Source organism: Pinus tabuliformis, chromosome 6 (genome assembly GCF_031772625.1).
Source record: "Pinus tabuliformis cultivar Carrire ecotype Pingquan chromosome 6, CPIR1, whole genome shotgun sequence".
Lineage (NCBI taxonomy): Eukaryota > Viridiplantae > Streptophyta > Pinopsida > Pinales > Pinaceae > Pinus > Pinus tabuliformis.
The window spans coordinates 1,004,358,510-1,004,383,414 of record NC_142292.1 but is presented as its reverse complement, the minus strand read 5'-3'; the positions used below and the strand labels follow the sequence as shown (position 1 = coordinate 1,004,383,414).

The following is a 24,905-nucleotide window of genomic DNA, read 5'->3' as shown; positions in this document are numbered from 1 at the left end:
TCGTTCTAAGAAAAGAAAAATTATAGAACATGCAAATGATGATGAATTGGTCCTTAGCTCATCTGGAGTGGTGTTGGAGATTAATGAAAGTTTTTTTTTTACAAAACTATGAGGGATCTAGTGGAACGAATGTATAGACATAGTTTCCACTTACAATACAAAAATCAATTTGATGATTCCAAGAACCAAATTATATCTAAACTACAAGAAGCGTTTTCAAAGCAATGGTCAGTGAGACATGTTAGACTTGCAATAGCATAAACATACAACAACAAAAAAGTATCATTCAAAAGGTAATATCCCTAATTAAAATGATTTTATAGAATTATATGTATATATTACTACAAAACATTCATTTATTAATATCAATTTTCTTATATTTAGATTTCATATATCAATATAAAAATAATTTATTAATTTTTTTTCAGGAAGATTATGAAAATCCCAAATAATCAACGAGATGATATGCAAAACATGCCAATAGGAATGTCCTAAAAAGCGTACAGGGAGATGATCAAAGAAATGGACATATTTGCATCACATGAGGAGCCATATCAAGAACAACGTGTGATGCAGGAGCATCCAACTAGGGGAGATCAAGGCTGGAGTATTTGTCTCAACAGACTGGAAAGGTTCACAGCTAGTTTTCTAAGTCTCATTTAATTCTTTTAGTTAATAGCATTTAGGATGTTGTGGCAAGTTTAAGGCTGTCTCAGCCTACTGTTTTTATTTTCATTACGTTTTCTTTTAAATTTATTGTTGTAGGTTAATTTTAGAATCTAGATAAAAAGAAATGAACAGTTATCATGAATAACCATATGTAACTGCTGAAGTTTTTAAGTAACTATATAGTAATCCTTTAAAAAGGAAAAAATCAAAAACTGTAACGATTTCCATGATAGCTGAAAAGAATAGAAACATACAAGCATTTTTTTAAAAGAGAATCTGAATCCATTTCCATTGCAGCAACAGATTAATTTCTTCCTAATTAAGAACTAATTGTGTTCCATAATAACCACAGAGAACTAGCAATTTAGTTTTTCTTAACAACCACCGAGAAAGTCAAATTCAGTGAAACAACAAAGGGCCTCGTGGAAGAATCAACCACAGATATAAGGGTGAAATAACCAGCGGAGGAATCAAATACAGTTACCACCAACATCTACAGTGCCTGAGTATATAAAGAACCTAGCAAAGACTACAGTCACACATCGATGGAGGGTATCATAGAACCAATAAACATAGTCGCAGAAAGGACGCTACATACATATACAGGTACCAAAATATATAAATGTATTTTCTTTTTCCTTTCAAAATCTTTGCATAAACATATACACAGAAGTATCAAAAATATTTACAGTCCAAGTTAAGGACGAGATTGTAAACTGTAAAGACCAAACGGCGAGATCGTGGTTCGAAACCCCAACTAATAACTTAAACAACGTTTAGACATAAGCTACAAAATTCTTTAACGCCCGAAGGCATTCAGACATAAATCCAGTAACAAAGAGGCCGAAACCCTTGACCACAGACCAGAGACAACCAACAAGCAACAAGAGTGCCGAGACAAAAAAAAACAAACAAAGTAACATGGAATGACCCTACTTGTTCCAACATGAGGGCAACAAGGCCCGAGACCAGCAACTAGGATGGCTCAACGTCTACTTGCAACCACCAAGAGCCAACCAGAAGTTACATTCAGAAACTGAAGCAGAAGGATAGGGGTAAGGGTTTACAGAGTTGGAACTTACTAGAGGAGCCGAGCTTCAAAACCCCTAAGAGAATCGGCAAATAGAGGACTGCAACCAGAGCTAACACATAACCAGAACCCTCAGCTACAAGAGCGGGATTCGTGACCAAGGTGTGCAGACAGAGAGCCATCGAACCCTCACCAACTACAAAACAAAACTAGAGTAGCAAACCCTCTTGGCAGAACAAAGAAATGTCGGGCACAGTGACCAAATGAGGGATTAGGGTTTTCGGGAGTGTAGTGTAAAGGCAGGAGAGCAGAGCCCGAGGTCAGGACAGGTGTCCCCCTCACAATTAAGAGCTAGTACCAAACAATTAATCACACAATAATGCAAATCAACTGCCGGATATTATCACAAATCACACGTTTAATAATTGACGGGGTACAATAGGGCTGGTCCCATCATTTTGGTATTGAAGCAGGTTTAAGTTTTTTTTTATAAATGGAAGTTGGAAGACGAGGTCGTGGAAGAGCTATTCGAAGAGTAGCAAATGAAGGATTGAGAGAGGAGATTAGGATCCTGAATGCCCGTTTGGCGGCAGTAGAAGCAGGAAGGAGAAGGGATCTGGATGGAGGAGACGATAGTGAGGAAGAAGTTGCAGCTATGATAGATGGATCAGATGAGGAAGGACCTGAAATCAGGTTGTTAAAGTCAGTTTTGTTGGCTAGTAGTAAGCCAAAGCTTGAGATTTCAACCTATGATGGTAGTTTGTCCACAGAAGTGTTGTTGGACTGGATTAGTGAGTTAGACAAATAATTTGAATGTGAGGAGATCAGCGAAGATAGGAAAGTTAAATTCGCTGCCACCAAGTTAAAAGGACACATGGCCTTATGGTGGGATAGTGTCCAAGTCGAGAGGAGAAGATCAAATAAGTTACCTATTAAAAAGTGGACCAGAATGGTCGCCAAGATGAATGGTAAGTTTTTGCCCAAATATTACCAGATTGCTCTGTATCGGCAGGTGCAGAATTTGAAGCAAAGAGGAATGACTGTGAAAGAATATACCGAAGAATTTTATCGGGTGAATCTGAGAGCTGGTTACATTGAAGACACCCCCGAAAAGATAGCAAGGTTTGTGAATGGCCTAAGGCTAGAGATATTAGACGAGAAAAGTATTCTTTCTCCAAAGACCATAAAGGAAGCATACCAGAGTGCCTTAAAGGTAGAAGAAAAGATCTCAAGGAAGCAGAATGCCAGAAGAGGATGTGGATCTGGCAGAGGGAAAGGACAATCTTTTGGCAGAGGAAGGACTGCCAACAACAGTGAAGAAGGAAGCAGTTCAAAGACCTCAGGGACAGCAGAAAAGGAAGGTAGCACTAGGGGAGGAAGTCCATACCAGAGAGGAAGGGGTAATGGCAGAGGCAGAGGGGCTGCCATCCAGTGTTACAAGTGCCACAAGTGGGGGCACAAGTCCTATGAGTGTCCTGAAGGTGAACAGGCTGGACCAAGAGGAGCATATGTTGCTCAAATAGAGGAAGCGGAGGCACCACCCCAAGACGTAAAGAATGCACCAGAGACACGAGAGACCTTAGTCTTGAATAAGGTACTGCTGAAACCGGGAAAGGAGATAGTTGAACAAACCTAGAGAAAGGAATTATTCCGGACTGTGTGCAAGTCACATGGAAAATGTTGCACGCTGATTATAGATAGTGGAAGCATTGATAATCTGGTTGCAACAGAGATGGTGGAGAAGTTGGGTTTGAAAAGGTTGAAGCACCCCACTCCCTATAAGGTGTCTTGGTTATAGAAAGGGCATCAACTGCTAGTTGATTAACAATGTGAGGTTGAGTTCCATAATCGAAAATATAGGGACAAGGTAACTTGGATATTATGCCTATGGATGTGTGTCATATTCTGCTAGGTAGACCATGGCAGTATGACCGAAAGGTGGTTTATGATGGAAAGACAAACTGCTATAAGTTTGTCAAGGATGGGATTAAGCATACACTAGTGCCCATCAAGGAAGAAGAAACAACATAAACTAGTGGGACAAAAGTGCTGCTGATGGCTGGAAAAGAATTTCTAAAATAGATTGAAGATGACGAGGTAAAGTATGCTGTTGTAAGGAGACCGAGAGCAGTGCTGTTGCACATTGAAATTTTTGACTTACCTGAAGAAATCTAGGATTTGTTGTAGGAATTCAGTGACATTGTGGTGGATGATTTACCGGATAAATTACCATCAAAGCGAAGTATCAGTCATCACATAGATTTCATCCCTAGAGCTAGTTTACCAAACAAAGCTGCTTACCGGATGAGTCCTAAGGACAATGAAGAGATCAGGAAGTAGGTACAGGAATTGTTGGACAAAGGCTTAATACGGGAAAGTTTAAGTCCCTGTGTAGTTCCGACAGTTTTAGCTCCCAAGAAAGGAGGTGAGTGGCGGATGTGTACAAATTCAATAGTAATAAATAAAATTACTATTAGGTACAGGTTTCCATTGCCACGAACGGATGACATGATGGTCTGTTTGAGTGGAGCAGCATATTTTTCGAAGATAGATTTGAAGAGCGGATACCACCAAATTAGAATAAGGGAAGGGGACGAATGGAAAACAGATTTCAAAACCAATGAAGGGTTGTATGAATGGCTGGTGATGTCATTTGGGTTGAGTAATGCCGCTAGTACTTTCATGCGCTTGATGAACGAGATGTTGAAGGAGTTCATTGGGAAATTCGTAATTGTGTATCTTGATGATATACTGATTTTCAACAAGACCAAGGAGGAACATTTTTGACACGTTAGATATGTTCTAGAGAAGTTGCAGCAAAACAAGTTGCTGATAAATTTGAAAAATGTTCTTTCTTTCAGAAGGAGTTAGTTTATTTGGGTTTTGTGATTGCAGAAAACGAGCTGAAAATGGACCCAAAAAAGTTACAGCTATAATCAGCTAGCCATCCTCTAAGAGTCTGTTCGAAGTTCGGAGTTTTCACGGGTTGGTGAGTTTCTATCATAAGTTTATAAAGGATTTTAGTGGGATTTGCGCACCTATGTTGGACACCATTAAAAAGGAAAGTCAGCCTTTCCATTAGACTGAAGTTGCAGAGAAGAGCTTCCAAATATTGAAGAAGAAGATCACTGAAAGGCCAATTTTGAGGTTGCCTGATTTTAATAAAATTTTCCAAGTTCATTGTGATGCCAGTGGTACAGCCATTGGAGCCATACTCAGCTAGGAAGACAAACCAACAGCCTATTTCAACGAAAAATTAAATGAAAGAAGGCAAAAGCATATGTCTTATGACAAGGAGTTTTATGCTGTCGTCCAAGCCTTGAAGCATTAGAGACATTATCTATTGGGTAATGAGTTGTCTTGTTTTCTGATAATTCTGCATTACAATATGTTATGAAGCAACATAAACTGAATCACAAACACGCAAAATGGGTGGAGTACTTGCAGAGTTTTACATTCGTATGGAAGCTTATCAGTGGTCAAGCAAACAAGGTAGCAGATGCATTAAGCAGAAGAGTTTTACTCTTACAGGAGAGCACGATACAAGTGTTGGGTTTCGAACACCTGAAGGACTTGTATCAGATAGATGCAGATTTCAAGGAGGCTTATGAAGCCTGCCAAAACCCCTTGTTGAGGAATAATAGTCCATGGTTGGACTATAACTTACAGGAGGAGCTGCTATTTAAAGGAGGACAACTATGTATTCCCGAATGTTCAATGAGGGAGAACATCATCCGGGAAAAACATAGTGGAGGTCTAGCCGGACACTTCGACATTGATAAGACCTTAGATTAGCTCAGTCATTTCTATTACTGACCAAAGATGTGAAGAGACATGCAACAATATGTGACCAGGTGTAAAGTGTCTCAGTTGGTGAAAGGACATAGTCAGAACACGAGACTGTACACACCACTACCTATTCCAAGTAGACCGTGGGACTTAGTCAGCTTGGACTTTGTCTTGGGTCTGCCAAGAACACAACAAGGGTATGACTCCATTATGGTGGTAGTGGATCAGTTCTAAAAAATGGCACATTTCATCCCTTCCAGGAAAACCAGTGATGCCACTCACGTAGCACACTTGTTTTTCACTGAAGTTGTCAGACTGCACGACCTGCCCAAGTCCATTATTTTCGATAGGGATGTGAAATTCACAGGGAATTTTTGGCGCACCTTGTGGAAAAAGCTGGACACATAGTTGAATTTCAGCTCCACTTATCACCCACAGACCGATGGGCAGATAGAGGTGGTAAACAGGAGCTTGGGAAACCTGCTACGGAGCTTAGTTGGAGAAAATTCATGGATGTGGGATCGTGTACTTGCCCAAGCGGAATTTTCTTACAACGATTCATCAAATCGAAGCACGAGAAATAGTCCTTTTTAGATCTTGTATGGAATGCATCCTCGCGGAGTGCATGAGTTACGAGATCTGGGACAGTTGGAAAGAAGGAGTGCTGACGGGGAAGATTTTGCAAGAGAAATTAATGACCTACATGAGTAGGTAAAGTCAAAGTTACAGGACAGTAGTCAGAGGTATAAACAGCAGGTAGATCTAAAACGACGGGAGGTACAATTTAATGTAGGGGACCAAGTCCTAGCACATTTGCGTAGAGAAAGGTTCCCTAAGGGTGAATACAATAAATTGAAATTTAAGAAAATTGGACCTTGCAAAATTTTACGTAAATTTTCTGCAAATGCCTATGAATTGCAACTGCCTCCAGGAATAGGCATATCGCCTATCTTTAACGTGGCAGATTTGTTTCCATACACTTCCAGTCTTGAAGACGACAGTTCGGCATGGCCAAATCGGGATACCCAGAAAGGAAGTAGTTCTTGGATGAGGCAAATTCCTTTGGCTCAGCCCCTTGAGATTGAGAGAATCCTTGATACACAGGTGGCCAGGTGGACTCGAAGAAAAGAGTACCTACAGTACCTTGTCAAGTGGAAGAACCGTCCCATTGAGGACAATTCATGGCTTGACACAGGATAGATACATCGTGCAGGGTATTCAGTCCAGGAGCTCATGGACTGGAGCCATGAATTTTTATTACCCCGAGAGCCTGATGCAGGAGCATCCAGCTAGGGGAGATCAAGGCTAGAGTATTTGTCTCAGCAGACTGGAAAGGTTCACAACTAGTTTTCTAAGTCTCATTTAATTCTTTTAGTTAATAGCATTTAGGATGTTGTGGAAAGTTTAAGGCTGTCTCAGCCTACTGTTTTTATTTTCATTACATTTTCTTTTAAATTTACTGTTGTAGGTTAATTTTAGAATCTAGATAAAAAGAAATGAACAGTTATCATGAATAACCATATGTAACTGCTGACAGTTTTAAGTAACTGTACAATAATCCTTTAAAAAAGGAAACAATAAAAAACTGTAACGATTTCCATCATAGCTGGAAAGAATAGAAACATACAAGCATTTTTTTAAGAGAGAATCTAAATCCATTTCCATTGAAACAATAGATTAATTTCTTCCTAATTAAGAATTGATTGCGTTCCATAATAACCACAGAGAACTAGCAATTTAGTTTTTCTTAACAGCCACCAAGAAAGTCAAATTCAATGAAACAACAGAGGGCCTTGTGGAAGAATCAACCACAGATACGAGGGTGAAATAACCAACGGAGGAATCAAATATAGTTACAACCAACATATACAGTTCCTGAGTATACAAAGAACCTGGCAAAGACTACAGTCACACATCGACAAAGGGTATCATACAACCAATAAACACAGTCGTAGCAAAGACGCCGTATACATCTACAGGTACCAGAATATATAAATATATTTTCTTTTTCCTTTCAAAATCTTTGCATAAACATATACACAAAAGTATCAAAAATATTTACAGTCCAAGTTAAGGATGAGATTGTAAATTGTAAAGACCAAACAACGAGACCATGGTTCGAAACCCCAACTAATAACTTAAACAACGTTCAAACATAAGTTACAAAATTATTTAAGGCCCGAAGGAATTCAAACATAAAGCCAATAATAGAGAGGCCGAAGCCCTCGACCACAGAACAGAGACAACCAACAGGCAGCAAGAGTGTCGAGACAAGAAAACAAACAAAGCAACATGGAATGACCCTACCCGTTCCAATGTGAGGGCAACAGGACTCGAGACCAGCAACCAGGACGGCTCAACGTCCACCTGCAACCACCAAGAGCCAACCATTAGCAAACAAAAGTTACATTCAGAAACTGAAGTAGAAAGATAGGGGTAAGGGTTTACAGAGTTGGAGCTTACCAGAGGAGCCGAGCTTCAAAAACCCTAAGAGAACCGACGAACATAGGACTGCAACCAGAGCTAACACATAACCAGAACCCTCAGCTACAAGAGCGGGATTCGTGACCAAGGTGTGCAGACAGAGAGCCATCGAACCCTCACCAATTGCAAAACGAAACCAGAGCAGCAAACCCTCTCGGCAGAATAGAGAAATGTCGGGCACAGTGACCAAATGAGGGATTAGGGTTTTCGAGAGTGTAGTGTAAAGGCGGGAGAGCAGAGCCCGAGGTCGAGACAGGTGTCCCCCTCACAATTAAGAGTTGGTACCAAACAATTAATCACACAATAATGCAAATCAACTGCCGGATATTATCACAAATCACACGTTTAATAATTGACGAGGTACAATAGGGCTGGTCCCATCAACGTGCTTCAAATGCATGTAATCATGATTGACTTTGTGTACATAAAAAGACAATTTAGCATTAAATATTAATTTTCAAGTATTTTCTTGCATAAAAGAAAACAAAATGGAACTCATTCAACACATAAAACAAGACTACAAGGAAGCAAAGGGTTGATATCAAAGATTGTGAGTAATTGTTAATATTTCCTTATAACAACTCAAGGTTTCATTTTTTTATATTTTAAGTTGTTTTACAACAACCATCCTTGAATGTCTTCAAATAGGTGCTAACATAAACAAGAGCCATCAGAAGAACTAATTGACATTGGATAAGCCAACACTCCCTATGTGTTTCACGACATGGACTAACTACCTCTCATGGATCCTTATCTCTGGCGATGTGATTGTTGACTAACACATGCAGGTTTTGGTCTAATGACAATCGTGATTCCCAACAAGTGGTATCAGAGCATAAGTCACGAGTTCGATACACACCTAACTCGCGTTTGGGGGAGATTGTTGGACATTAGATAAACCAACTCTCCCAATGTGTTTCGCGACATGGACTAACTACCTCTCGTAGATCCTTATCTCTGTTGATGTGATCATTGACTAACACCCGCGGGTTTTGGTTTAACGACAATCATGATTCCCAACAAAATATGTGTTGTGGGTATATGTTGGCATATCAAAAATTGATTGTGGAATTTGTAAGTATCTATGTTGTTTTACTTGTCTGAGTTTATAATTAATAGAACAAAAAAAATCCTTTATATTAAATATGTGATATGTAATGGGGTTTAAAACATCCAGGAAACAAAGTATGAGACTACACCAACAAAAGACTTGTTGCAACAAGGCATGAGACTTGGTTTTGAAACCATGTGTACAGTTTATGAGTCACTTCTTGCTATGGTACATTTCTATTTTATTTACATTGATGTATATTATTTATTTCAATTTTCATTATTCTCACCAATGTAGATACACTCATTACACTTTATTTTTATGTTTGTAGATGGAACAAGATCAAGAAGATGAAAACAATTGATGCAATCAACAAAAAATTCATCCAAATAACCCAAGTCATGGAAGTAGCTCGAGCACTGACAACAATTCCAATGAAGAATGATGATCTATTTGGATATCAATGCAACCTGTTGTATTTTTTGAAATAATTGTCTATGAAAATCAAACATTTTGTTTAATGTAATGGACATAGTGTCCAATTGAAAGACAAGGGGTTACCAATAACAATCCCATTTTGTATGACAAAGAGCCTCTTATTGATATATAATAAAATACATTTTAATTTATTCTATTTTGTTATCCAATGTCGTTGTGAAATGTTACACCACTGATTAAATATATGGATGATTAAATATTATAATGAAGAGATGTGAAATCTGATAATATAACAAATTAATCCAAACATCATATACAAATGCACTAATAAAATTTTAATTTATATGAATATTGTTATAAGATATATGTCGATTTTTTTATGAATAACATATTTTCAAATTACAATAATTATAGTGTCATAGGTGGATGTTTCCAAAAAAGAAAATATCATATAAAAAAATCGGTGTTTCCATAGCATAAACATGCATCGATGCATTATGTTATATAAAAGCACCACGATTTTTTGCATGGCCGATGTTTTTCTGAAAAGGACAAAAGTAGGGCGTTTAGCTCTCAAGCACCTGTATTGTTTGCAATTAATGCCTCATTGCATTACAATTCTCAACGCACTAGTGCTTTCATAGAACTAACACATCAGTCCTACAAAATATTATTTCTAGCCCTGATGCATTATTAAAGTTAACAACACCATTCATTTTATAATTGTAGTGCACCGATGCGTTTATACAAACAATTCACATCGAATCTGCAAGTTTAAATAAAAGCACTGGGTCTGCAATATTTTTTTGCATGCCCTAATGTCTTTCCTTAAGAGATCGCCCTGGGGAGTTTTTTTATGTATACGCACCGGGGAAGTATATATTTCAGGCACCGGTGTTCTTTGCATTCCACGTTGATCTGGATCTTGGGGGAAAGCCCCCAAGATCTAAAAGATTGAAATGCCAGAAGAAAAGAGGAGAACACACAATAACAAAACCACAAAGAAACTTTTTTTATTAAAACAAATAATAAATGTAAAGACTAAATTGTGGTGGACAATCTGTGTTTTTAAAAAGTGTGATTTGTTACTTATAGCCTTTTTTTGTTACAATACCACAGGTAAATTCCATGGGTGGGTAAATACCATGGGTGAATGAATACCATGGGTGGATGTCACTTACAATACCATGGGTAAATTCTATGAGTGGATAAATACCATGGGAGGATGAATACCAAGGGTTGATGCCATTTACAATACCATGGGTGGATGCGACTTACAATATCATCGGTAAATTCCATGGGTGGATAAGTACCTGGGTGGATGAATACCATGGGTGGATGCAACTTACAATACCATGGGTAAATTCCATGGGTGAATGAATACTATGGGTGGATGAATACCATGGGTGGATGCCATTTTCCATTCGAATCATTCCTCCCTCCTTAAGAAGCAATGGTCCCCATTGCGTGAAGTTCTCTCCTGAGAAGCCTTTGTTGAATATGAAGAACCACTGAAGAGAAGGGTTTTGTGTGGTTAACCAATAACTATGATGAACGAAGGTCTGAGGATAGAGATACTCTATAATGCTTATGACCAACTGTAATACTGACAGTGTGCGGCTTAGCAAATGGACTTCGATAAAGTGTGGGTTTGTGGATGACCCATAACCATGACAAATGAAGATCTGAGGATAGAGATACCCTGTAATGCTTGTGACCAACTGTGGTACTAACAATGTGCAACCTAGCAAATGGACTTCAATGAAGTGTGGGTTTTTGGATGATCCATAACCATGAAAAATGAAGATCTGAGGATAAGGATACCATGTAATGCGTGTGACCAACCGTGATACTAACAGTGTGTGGCCTAGCAAATGGACTTTGATGACAAGGATTTTGTGCGGTTGACCCATAACCGTGATGTTGACTATTGATGGAGTAGTAAGTGCCTACATTTCCTGGCGTGGGAGGGCACGTCTCCAAATAACCCAAGCTGGATGTTGTTATGTTGAAATTGATGAATGTGAAGCAGGTGCCTACTAAAGCTGGGTGGGAGGGCACATCTCCAAACGAAACCCTCTCTGAATGCTGCTCCAAATTTAAAATGGGCATAACTTGGTCAATATAACTCGAAATATTTATTATAACTGTTTTTGGAAATAGAATGATCATTCTGCATCTTCCCATTTGATTGAAATCCCTACCTGGACAATATAGAAACTCAGATTCGCGCTGCAACTGTCTCATCGTCACAAAAGTTCTGAAAAAATTGATTTTAAATCAATGATATCTCCCTCATCTGAACTCTGATTCTTTTTTAAATTGGGTGAATTTTGGAGAGAATCTCAGATCTACAATAATTTTTCTGAAATTCTACACAAAAACTGTAAAAAATGATAGGAGAGCAGCCGTCCACGAATTATCGTCAGAAACATTTTTGCGACATAACTGATTTTAAATCAAAAATATCTCCCTCATACAGTATCCGATTTGGCCTATATATATATATATATATTTTTTTTTTTATTATTTTGGGTATTTTTTTGCAAGGAAACAAGATCTCTTATTTATTTTTGTAAATTTTGCACCAAAATTTTCGGATATTATCTGCAAACTCACCACCCAAAAACAATTCCTACAAAAAAATGAAAAAAAAAAATATTCCCGTTGAAGTTTTTTGAATATTGCTGCAAAATTTTGAAACTAAACTATGCATGAAACCCTCATTCCCATGGAATCGTAACATGAATATGATACCACTAATCCGGATCTTGGGGGGAGGCCCCCAACATCTAAAAGATTGAAATGCTAGAAGAAAAGAGGAGAACACACAATAACAAAACCACAAAGAATTTTTTTTTTATTAAAACAGATAATAACTATAAAGACTACATTGTGGTGGACAATTTGTTCTTTTACAAAATGCGACTTGTTACTTATAGATTTTTTTTGTCACAATACCACAGGTAAATTCCATGGGTGGGTAAATACCATGGGTGAATGAATACCATGGCTAAATTCCATGAGTGGATAAATGCCATGGGAGGATGAATACTAAGGGTTGATGCCACTTCAAATACCATGGGTGGATGCCACTTACAATATCACGGGTAAATTATATGGGTTTATAAATACTGTGGGTAAATTCCATGGGTGAATTAATACTATGGGGGTTGAATACCATGGGTGGATGCCATTTTCCATTCGGATCAAACGCCTTGGTGATTTTAGTTATGTATGCGGCCTTGGTTCTTTTGATATATATATAGCGCATCGATGCTACTTTTTCCATTAAGCGCACCACAACAAAAACATTTGCTAAAACCTCGGGCTGCCCAATTTTTTTAGTTGTGATGAAGTTTCGTTATAATCTCCACTAAAACATCCGCTATCACAAACAAATATTTTAGTGGATGTTTTTTTGACAATTTTTTCCAATTTTATAACACTAAAAATCTTTGTTATAACCTTCGCTAGAAGGTATTTTCCTTGTAGTGTATGGAGCTTTATAACACAATTCAATGTGGTATTTACAATGATATATATATATATATATATATATATATATATATATATATATATATATATATATATCTTTGTTATAACCTCTGCTAGAAGGTATTTTCCTTGTAGTGTATGGAGCTTTATAACACAACTCAATGTGGTATTTACAATGATATATATATATATATATATACACACACACACCAAAAACTAATTTTCTTCAACCAATAAAAAAAGAAGGATATAATGCCTACATTTGATAATCCATCTCCCATGTAACTTCATCAGGCCCAAAGTGCTTCCACTGTGCTTTAACATGCTCTATTGCTCTATTTCGGAGCTTGAGTTGTTTCTGCTGCAATATACAATGTGGTTCTGGCTGGAACTCTCCCTCTAGTTCCACCTGCATTACATACGAATCAATTACATGATCCACATATTGGACATACCTCTTAAGTAATGAAACAGGGAAAGCCTCATTTACTTTCACTTTTGGTAGTAGTGAAAGTTTGTAGCTCAGTGGTCCAATCCTCTCAAGGTTCTCAAAAGGCCCATAATGCCAAAGTTTCAGCTTGGCACATGACCCAATCCTCAAGGAGCTCCTCTTGGGTTTGATGCGCACATGCTCTCCAACATGAAACTCCTTGAATACTCTATGTTAATATGCATAACTTTGATGCCTTTCCTATTCTGCCTTCAAATTCCTTCTAATAACCTACATCTCCTGCTCCATCTAAGCCAACATATCCGGTCCAATCAGCACCCTATTCACTGGAGCACTCTAGCTGATAGGAGTATTACAATTCCACCCATAAAGAGCCTCAAATGGACTCATCTTCAAGGACTCTCAATACCCATTGTTATAAGAAAACACTAGCAATTGAAGATACTCCTCCCATCTCCTTTGTTGATACATGAAATACATCCTCTCCTCAAGAATCATGTTAACTCTCTCTGTCTATCCATCTGTCTGCAGATGATAAGTTGTACTTAAGGCTAACTTTGTCCCCAAGCCTGCAAACAACTCCTTCCAAAACCTGGAAGTGAACTTGGAATCTTTGTCTGATATAATCTTCTTGGGAACATCATGCAACCTCACTATCTTCCTGATGAAGATATGAGCTACCTCACTAGCTGAATTAGTAGACTTCAGTGCAATGAAGTGAGCTACCTTGCTCAACCTATCAACCACAACCATGATGGAATCATGTTGCTTTGATGTCATCAACAAACCTGTAATTAAGCCCATGAAAATGACCTCCCATTTCAATTATGTAATTGGAATAGGCTGTAATAGACTAACTAGATGCTTACATAAGAGTTCACTTGTTAACCGTCCAAACATATTGCAACAAAATTAGCCACCTCTTTCTTCAAATTCAACAAATGATAGAACTTCTTAAGAGTTGTCAAAGTCTTCTAATATTTTGGGTGCCTTGAATATGGTTTGACATGAAACTCTCTTAGGATAAGCTTCTTGAACTCATTGTTATCTGACACATAAATTTTGTTCTTGAATCTAACCAAGCCATATGCAGTGAGTTGATATGCTTCATCTCTATCACCTTGTTTCAAACTATGCTTCAATTGTTGGTACTTCTCATCATGCTTCCCTACATGCAAGATCTGCTCCTGCAAATCTATCCCATAAGAGCTTATAGCTGAAATATGATTTACCTACACTCTCCTACTAAGAACATCCACAAATTTGTTTTCCTTGCCCTTATTGTATCGGGTATCAAAATCAAACCTAATGAGGGTAGCCAACCATCTAGCTTGCCTAACATTCAGATTGGGTTGGTCAAACAAGTACCTCAACCCACTATTATCACTCATCAAGTTGAACTTCGTGCCAAGAAGATAATGTCTCCACATCTTCAATGCATGAATCATAGCTGCCAACTCAAGATCATGAGTTACATAGTTTTGCTCGTGCTCATTCAACTTCTTTGAGTCATAGCAAACCACCTACCCTTTTGTTGTGCTGTACAACAACCCCCCCATTTCATAAAATTTTTACTTAAAAAAATCATAATATGAAATGGGTCCCTTTTAAACTTAGACGTGTGAATAAATTGGTATTAACCCATCATTATAAAAACCCTCATCAAAAGGTTCAATGGAAATGATATATTTTAAAATAAACCTTTTTGAATAGAAATAAAGTCGGTCTTTTAAATAAATATAAAGTTCTTTTTTATTGCGATAAAGTGATCGCAAGATTGCATATCACAATGATAAGGAAAACATATATAAAGACCCATTGACTCACTCCGATCCAAAAAACAAATAGCTATCGGATATCAGGAAAGGAAAATCACAAAGTATAATGAAAGAGCTTCCCTCATTTCTCCGATGTGATATCGCCATCGGCAATCAGCGGTAACAACCCAACACATGAATAATGACACATTCAAATCCCCCGATGCGATAAGGCATATCGCAATCGACGATTGGCGAAGTTGCAATGGCATAAGTAATAAGACTCGAATCCATCCCTGATTTCGATGCGTTAAATCAAGGCGCGTGTTTCGAAAACGTAATTAAAAGGCTTGCATGCATTGTATCACCTTTCGGTGATTGGAAGATATTTTGGACAAATATTAAAGCCTTTCCATTCACATTACCAATCGTTGATTGTGATTTACTTCTGATTATCCACCAAAGAATCTAAGCCACACTTGAATGGATCATTCATCATATAAACGACATAATGGGTATTTAAAAACTCCTTTACCATGATTGACAGGTTAAACAGCTAATTAATGAAGCAGTTATGGCGAGATTTTCCTTTAGATTGTATCTGCGGCAGTTTCACTATAATCCATTATTATCCGCTAATCGACATAATTCTTTCATATTGGTTCATACTAGCTATTCTATGTATCACCTTGGTCTCATTGCTTGTGCAGAACTCCGTCGAAATAACAAATTTGAAACAAATGGGAAAGAGATCAAAGAAATCCGCAGCAGCAGCGACTCCTATAGCAACAGTGCAGCCAGCCAATGATCCAGGACCAAGAAAAAAAGGGTTAATCTCAGACACTACTTGCCTCGGCCTTGGAAATACTAGTTGGCAAAGCATCTACAATTTAATTGAAGCAGAGGAGCCAGAGGAAGTATCGGAATAAGCTACTGCAAACTCAATTAATAAATCGGAAGCTTCCCTCAAAGATTTAGCTGATTCATATTTGCACAGAATAGCAGTGCGTGAGAAAGTTCTTCCATACACTAATGTAGTGAGATGGGTGGTAGAAGAAATTACAGTTTCAAATAGAACATTTTGCACAGTTGACGGAAGGATTTTTGGCTCATTTCAGCCTGATGACTTAAGGAAGATGTATCACTTACCCGAACCTGAAAAGAAATACAACAAGGCCTTCTTTGAAAAGTTCGCAGATGAGAACGAGACTGAATCGGCCCCAATTAAGCAATGGAGACAAAATCCCACAAAACACAAACATGAATCATCAGGTAAGTACTCTGTGGAATCATTGTCTTCTCCTTACTGTTATGTTGGGGCAATGATGTGTAGAATGTGGGGAATGCATGACTCTGCAAAGTTCACTATTGAAATGGTCCCTTTGATGGAAGCCGCAGTCAACAGTTATGTGATGGATTGGGCAAACATATTGTCCGACAAATTAGCCACTGCAATTCTTGAATTTAGATCAAATTCACGCAAAAATACCAGGACCATTCCCCGTTTTTATTACAGTGCTTATATTATGGATATTCTTTGCTTTAATTCTGAATATCCGGTACTCGGGTGGAGATGGACTCCCCAGGACCCTAAGCCAATTCACATTTATCATCAGATGTTATGGAAGGCTCACTATAAAGACCATTTGCACCAAATCTGTAATGGTTTCATGTTGCCTATATATTATGCTATTTTTGATAAGCCTGCCCCAAGGATTTCCGAGGAAGCAGAGATTGACTTAATTGTTGTAGGTGTTATGCTCTTAACCTGCAAGATGATTACCAGAATACCGAATATGCAAAGAAATATACCCAGAACATAGAATACTGAGAAACAAGAGCAAGTATTTTATTATTCAGAAAGCAATGTTCACTTGCCTCTTCGAGGGGGCAACCTCCAATAAAGCAAAGCTCGATTACAAAATAAGACATGATGCTCCTCACAGGGAGTCTCTATCCTTTATATATGACTCATACATGAAATACCATGGTTCTTTTTAATACCATCTATCTAATACCATGGCCCATTTGCAACAAACTGTGGTCCCGTCATTAATTTCGGGTTAACCACTTACAATTATTAATATGGGCTTTATTGACTCTTTACTTAACTATAACTATGACTCGATCCTACTACATAAATAAGGGGGTTAGGGTGGGACCCTAACATGCCCTCCCCCTTAAGAATAGCCTTGTCCTCAAGGCCGAAGCTGCAGAAACTGCTGAAGAATAGTGGCTGGTTCCCAGGTTGCATCTTCCGGAGAGGTGTCTTTCCACTTGACGAGGACTTCCCTGATCATGCGGCCACGCAGGTGCCGTTCTCGTGTGTCGAGGACCTGTTCAGGTTGGAGCCAGATTGACCCTTCTTCATCCAATTCAAGTAGACTAGTTTGAATTCTGCAATTGTTCCCATTCACTTTCTTGAGGCATGAGACATGGAAAACTGGATGGATTTTTGCAGTGGGTGGCAAAGCTAGCTTGTAGGCCACTTCTCCAATGCGTTGAAGTAATTGATATGGTTCGTAGAATTTTGGAGATATTTTATACAACCCTTGTCTTTGAGTGAAGTTTGCTTATATGGTTTCAGCCTAAAAAATACCTGATCCCCTTCTTGAAATTGGTGCTCTGAGCGATGCTGATCTACCTGTTTCTTCATGTGGTTTTGAGCTTGATGAAGATTCTCTCTAAGATGGGTGAGCATGGTTGTGCGGTTTTGTAGGAGTTGATCCACTACTTGTACCTTTGAGCACCCCTTGATATAAGAAGTAGGGGAAGGAGGGAGTTGACCATAAACTGCTTCATAGGGAGTCACTTTGGTGGTGGCATGATAGTTGGTGTTATACCACCATTCAGCTAGAGGCAACCACTGTACCCATAGATGTTGCTTTTCTGAAGTGAAACACCTAAGGTAGGTTTCCAGACATTTGTTGACGGCTTCAGTTTGACCATCCGTTTGTGGATGATAGGAAGTATTGAGTTTTAGTTGGGTGCCTTGTAGCCTGAAGAGTTCCTGCCAAAAATTACTGGTGAAGATCAGGTCATGATCAGACACAATAGAAGTGGGCATGCCATGCAATTTGAAGATCTGATCCATGAAAGATTGAGCGAACAAAGTCGGTGTAAATGGGTGGGGTAGGGCGCAGAAATGAGTATACCTAGAAAGTCGGTCCACAACCACCATGATGACTGACTTGTTTCCTGACTTTGGAAGACCTGTAATGAAATCCATAAAAACCTCCATCCATATATATGCCGGGACGGGCAACGGTTGTAATGTGCCTGGTGCTTTGACTGTCTCCCCTTTGTGGTGTTGACAGACATTGCATTCCGCTACAAAAGTAAGGATGTCCTTTTTCATGCCTGTCCAAAAAAATGATCTTCTAGTGCGAGCATATGTCTTTTGAAAGCCTGAATGTCTTGCAATGGGGGATGAGTGCAATTCTGCCAAAATGCGGCTTTTGAGGGTGGATGTTGGTGATATTACGACTCTATCCTTGTAGCGAAGAATCTCATCCTGCCACGAGTAGCCCTTGGTGGAATTTGGATCCACCTGCAATTGAGTAATGAGTTGCGAGAGCCAGGGATGTGAAAACCATTCCATGCGAGCCTCTTCAATCCATTCTGGAATGGGAAGGGAAATTGTGAGCAAGGTACTTTCCTCATCAAATTGGCGAGATAATGCATCTGCTACACTATTTTCACACCCTTTCTTGTAAATGATCTCATAATCATATCCCAACATTTTGGCGAGCCATTTATTTTGTTGTGGGGAGGATATATGTTGCTCCAAAAAATATTTAAGACTGTGATGGTCTGTGCAGATTTGGAAACGTCGCCCCAGTAAGTAAGGTCACCAGGTATCTACTGCATGTAAGATGGCCATCATTTCCTTCTCATAGGTAGATTGTCCCAGATTCTTCCCACTTAGTTGTTGGCTTGTGAAGGCCAAGGGTCGACCTTCCTTCATTAAGACCGCCCCAATACCCGTACTCGAAGCATCACATTCAATGACAAAAGATTTGGTGAAATCAGGTAGTGCTAAGACTGGAGTGGAACACATGGCATTTTTGAGAGCTGTAAATGCCTTATGTGTGTCATCATTCTAGAAGAATGAATTTTTCTTGAGGAGTTGAGTGAGGGGCTTCGCAATGCGACCATAATTGCGGACAAATTTGCGATAATAGCCTATGAGACCCAAAAATCCTCTCAGGCTCTTCAAGGTCTTAGGTTGAGGCCAATCCTGCATTGCCTAGATCTTTTTGAGGTCCACCTTGACACCTTCACGCCCCACAATGTGGCCTAAATACTCAACTTCTTCCATGCCAAAAGAACGTTTGGAAATCTTAACAAATAATTTATGCTTGCGGAGTAGTTGCAAGAGCAGATCTACATTGCTGAAGATGTGCGGCCCAAGTGCAACTATAGATGAGGATGTCATCGAAGAAGACAAGGACAAATTTCCTGAGATATGGTTTGAGAAGGTGGTTCATAAGGCTCTGAAAAGTAGATGGGGCATTACAAAGACCAAATGGCATGACCAAGAACTCATAATGGCCTTCATGAGTTCTGAAAGCAGTCTTTGGAATGTCGACTTCCTTCATGCGAATTTGGTGGTAGCCTGAGCGAAGATCTAGCTTAGTGAAGAATTGAGCCCCATTGAGTTCATCCAGCAAACCATCAACAACCGGGATGGGAAATTTATCTTTGACTGTCAACTTATTGAGGGCCATGAAGTCTGGACACATCCGCCATTCCCCATCTTTCTTGAGCACCATGACCACCGGTGATGAATAAGGACTAATGCTGGGACGAATGACACCTACTTCCAAAAGTTCCTTGATTATTTTTTCTATTTCATTCTTTTGGGTGAACGGATATCTGTATGGGCGCATATTTGGTGGTTGGGCCCCTGGAACCAAGGTGATGCTATGATCATGTTCCCCTCTCGAGGGTGGAAGCTCATGAGGCTTATCAAAGACTGGCAGATGGTTATTTAAAATCTATTGCATCTCAGGATGAATCGGCAGAGAATTGGGTTCGACGGCCTGGATGGCATTAAATTGAGCTATAACTCCATGATGGCCCTTTTTTAGCAAATTTTCCATCCTATGTGAGCTAATGATAGAGGGAGCTCCCGTTTGGAGTCCACGGAGGGTATGTGTGGAGTTGTTATGCTTAAAGATCATATATAACTCCTGGAAATCCATTGTGATTGGCCCAAGAGTGCGAAGCCATTCAGCACCGAGGACAATGTCGCACCCTCCCATGTGTATGGAAAGCATGTGGGTCTTCAATTGATAATCCCCCATTTGAAGTTTGACATTTTCACAGCGGCCTTCACATTTCATTGTTCCCCCATTTGCAATTTGGACTTGGAAGTTAGAAACTGCTCGTACAAAACAATGCACTGCTTCCGCGACTTTTTGATGGATGAAATTATGTGTACTTCCACTATCAATCAAGACTACTACTGGGCGATGTTTAATAAAACCTCTGATTTTGAGAGTTTGAGGTGAAGAAATCCCTACCAAAGCATGCATCGAAATAACTGGTTCATTAGGGACATTGTCCTTTTGGTTGTCCTCTTCTACCTCCTTCGGTTCCTCAAGTGGTGGGGCTTCCTCCGATGAGCTGTAATCAGTGGCATCAATTTGAAAAAATTTGGGCTCCTTGCATTTATGACCTGGGGAGTATTTTTCATCACAGTAGTAACATAATCCCTGCTTTCTTCTTTCGGCCATTTCTGCAGGTGACACCTTTTGAACCTTAAGTGTTTGAGTCGTGCTGTGAGCCTGTGGGGGGCAACCCTTGGCGGTGAAATTTGGGCGAATGGACTGGGCTGCTAACACACATTCCACGTTACGAGCTACCTTGCAAGCCTCCGACCATGTGGGAGGGTGGTGTAGTCGGACGTGGGCTTGTATGGCCTCTTTAAGACCGTTGATAAAACATTTCGTGTAGAACGCATCTGGGAGATCCCTAGTGCGGAAAGCTAAGGCTTCAAAGGCTGTAACATATTCATCCACTGTGCCAGTCTGTTGGAGCTTAGTGAGATGACCCAAAAAAGCAGATTCCTGGTCAAAGCGCTCTGTAAGAGCTTTTTTGAAGGTGGCCCAAGTCAAAAAACTTCCATTGCAATGTTGATGCCATTCCCACCATTGCCATCTTTCATTGTCCAAGTACATGCTCCCCACCATAAGCTGAGTCTCATTATCTAAGATGTTATTCAGATTGAAATACTGCTCCATTTGTGCTACCCATGCGGCCGGGTGAGAACCATCAAATTTATGCATATCTAGCTTGGGAGGTCACAGACGGGATTGTTGGTGGGTGCCCCAGAGGTGAAGAGAGTGGCTATACTCACCCTCACTGTGTCCATTGCCAATATACGCCTCCTCGTGGGCTTCCTCCTTGCCCTTAGAGAGTGCGTTAGTTAGTTTGTCAAGGTGAGCTTGGATGGCTTGCAAGGATTGTTCAAGTTTTTCGATCTTCTCATTGGCCATAGCTTGAGCTCTAGTAGCTACCATGCACCGATCCGATGTACTTCAAATTTGGGACCACCCGAATTTTTTTCACTAACAATTGAATGGTACCACCTTGCTCAGCTCGTCGTCCTGATTCTTATGGGCTAGATCACCAATAAGCGCCCTGGGGGGTCTCAGACTTGTTTTTTTGAATCCTCAAAATGTCAATGCTGCCAAAAGTCCAGCGAAAATCACGCCTCGGTATAGGAACCCCATACAACTACTTAGATCTGGTGGATCTGAGAGATTTGAATGGTTGATCAGATAGCTCTGATTGGCGGACAGATTGTTGCTGTGGATCTGATGGACCTAATAGATCGGAAACGCTGGTCTGCTAACTCGGAACTGCGGGACTGATGTCTGCTGCTGCTGCAAACCCCCTTGCGAGATCTGATCTGGCAGAGATTATGCGTGATCCCAAGATAGAAAAGGGAACTATGTTCTCGAGGTGTGTCAGGTGCTACAGATCGCAATATACATAAGGGTCTAACAGTAGTACTCGGCCCAATGTTTCAGGACTCTAATAAGGAGGATCAACCGTACCCTTAGTTGTACAACCCGACTACCCTATCATACGGGCGAGTAATCTCTCCGAGTGCTGTTCTCGGTGTACTGTAGCAACAAGACGGCCAACGGTTTATCTATGGTGAGGTTTCAAGGAGCTAGGGGGCTTCCGATATGCCCAGAGGGTACTTGGAAGACAGTTCGTGCGCGGTTCTGTCTAATGCGCTACTACTCGAAGGGGTACCCACAGGGGTTACAAGGGAGTCCAACAAGCATGACTACCTCTTGTATTTCCTGCATGGATGCCTCCCCAAATCCGCAGGTTTATGCGCTCAACGACAGATCCCGTGGTTTAAAGACGCCGGAACACGTCTCTAGCCAAATTTTTTTTTGCTAAGAAATGGAGATCCCACCTACCCTGGAAAGTGCTCTGATACCACTTGTTATGCTCTTAACCTGCAAGACGATTACCAGAATACCGAATATGCGAAGAAATATACCCAGAACATAGAATAGTGAGAAACAAGAGCAAGTATTTTATTATTCAGAAATCAATGTTCACTTGCCTCTTCGAGGGGGAAACCTCCAATAGAGCAGAGCTCGATTACAAAATAAGACACGATGCTCCTCGTAGGGAGTCTCTATCCTTTATATATGACTCATACATGCAATACCATGGATCAATACCATGGTTCTTATTAATACCATCTATGTAATACCATGGCCAATTTGCAACTAATTGTGGTCCCATCATTAATTGTAGGTTAACCACTTACAATTATTAATATGGGCTTTATTGACTCTTTACTTAACTATAACTATGACTCGATCCTACTACATAAATAAGGGGGTTAGGGTGGGACCCTAACAATAGGAAATTGGTTCGAGGAAGACAAGTTCACATATATAAGGCTTTATGGTAGCCTTGCAAGACCCCATGTCCTCCCTCTGTATGTACCTGATAAGCTGTTAGCTCAAGAATTGCCCCACCAGATAACAACAACAGGAACATCCAAAACTCTTAGGAATTATAAAAAGTAGGCATGGCCTACATTTCCTCTGAGATGCGGTGTTTACACTCTCCATGATTATAAACATGCAGAAAAGGAGGCAGGAAAAATAAACATGCTCAATCTTGCAACCATTCCTAACAGGCAATATGATCCAAGGAAAGTTGCCTATAATGTTCTTGAACAAGCCAAACTCACAAAGTTTGATCATGAAAAAGATGAATTTGATGACCTGTTTTCCTCAGCAGAATCATTATTTCAGGTAAAAACATTGGCCAAGATGAGATATAAAGATGAAGGGCTGGTAGAATTCAATAGGCTCAGAGAACAGAGGTTGCAAACTCTGCCTCTGGACTTATTAGCTACCACCCCAGCAATCCAGTCAAGCGAGCCTGAACAACAAATTGTTGACAAACCTCCTGCTATGGAGAAGATTCCCGAGAAAGGAAAAGAGCCAGAATAGGAGAAAGAACAGGAACATGACAATGAACATATCGGTATAGATACTCATATTGATCCCAAACTCCTTAAAGAATGGCAACAATTTGATTCCATTATAAGCAATCCTGAAAGTTCACCAGGTTTCAACACACCTCAAGTAACAGTTGGTCAGGAGACAACAAAAACTACGATTCCAATTGAAGGAACCAATGGCCTACCCACCAGCAAAGATGTAGAAATAATTCCTAAGGATCCATCCAATCAAATTGTTTTGCAGATAGAAGACATACCACCATTAGATGTCTTTTACAGTCCCAAACATAGGGCTGTAGTAAAAAGACAAAGGAAAAGGAGAAGACTTGATCAATCTTCCATTTTACCAGCACAAACAGAGATGGCTAATGTGGTATGGAAAGAAGAATTCAATCCTTCCGAAGACCTTACAAAACTTTCTCAGTATGCCGGAGCCTACTCGGTAGCTACTATGGATAAAGCATCAGAAGTAAGCAATTTACTCAAGGAAAAAGACCAAACAATTGTTTCATTATAGTCACAGGTATCTGAAAGACAGCAAAGGATAGAACAGTTAGAACAGCAGCAGATACACAACCAATTAAATGAGCAATTGCTTAAGGAGAAGCAGAGGATAGACCAAAGCGCAATACAGAAACAAAAAGAATTATCCGCAGCATTGACCAAGCTGAAGACAATGAATGAACAAATGAGTAAGACAAAATATGAGCAAATCGCTCAACTATCACACCAAGTATAAAAGTTAAAGAGTCTTCCTCAACCAGCAGACTTCAGGTCCGAAGCTCTCCAGATCAATAAAGCATTGGTTAAACAACTAAATTTGCTATGTCATAATATTTCCCTTGTTGAGCCCCTCTATGAGATTACTTCATCAATAATTGACAAATTAATCGACGCCAGGCAGGATTTGGAATAGGCCGATGAGACTTTAACCAACTTTCTTGCTTGGCAAGAAACCAGTGAAGGAGAAGCCGCAAATCTGCCTAAAATTCTAGAGTCACACAAAGAGATTCTTTTCCTAGAATGGCAGTCACAATTGATGAAAGCAGAAAGAGAAACCTCAAGATGCAGATCAACAACCAGTAATTTAATTGAGTTAATCAATGATACTCTTTATCTGTCTAACTTGATTTCACAGTGCACTCCAGGTAAATTGTCGTCAGCCAAAGTATTGGAACAAACACGCAATCAAGAATTGGAGAAGAACGAAAGATAAATCGCCGGCA

At 39.7% G+C, this 24,905-nt stretch overlaps 1 protein-coding gene across 1 annotated transcript; it reads left to right on the top strand.

Moving 5' to 3' along the window:
• Positions 1-2,648: 2,648 nt before the first annotated feature.
• LOC149262396 (uncharacterized) lies at positions 2,649-3,335 on the top strand. Its single transcript, XM_089378628.1, has one exon. The coding sequence runs from the start codon at positions 2,649-2,651 to the stop codon at positions 3,333-3,335; it is 687 nt and encodes a 228-aa protein (XP_089234754.1).
• Positions 3,336-24,905: the final 21,570 nt, after the last annotated feature.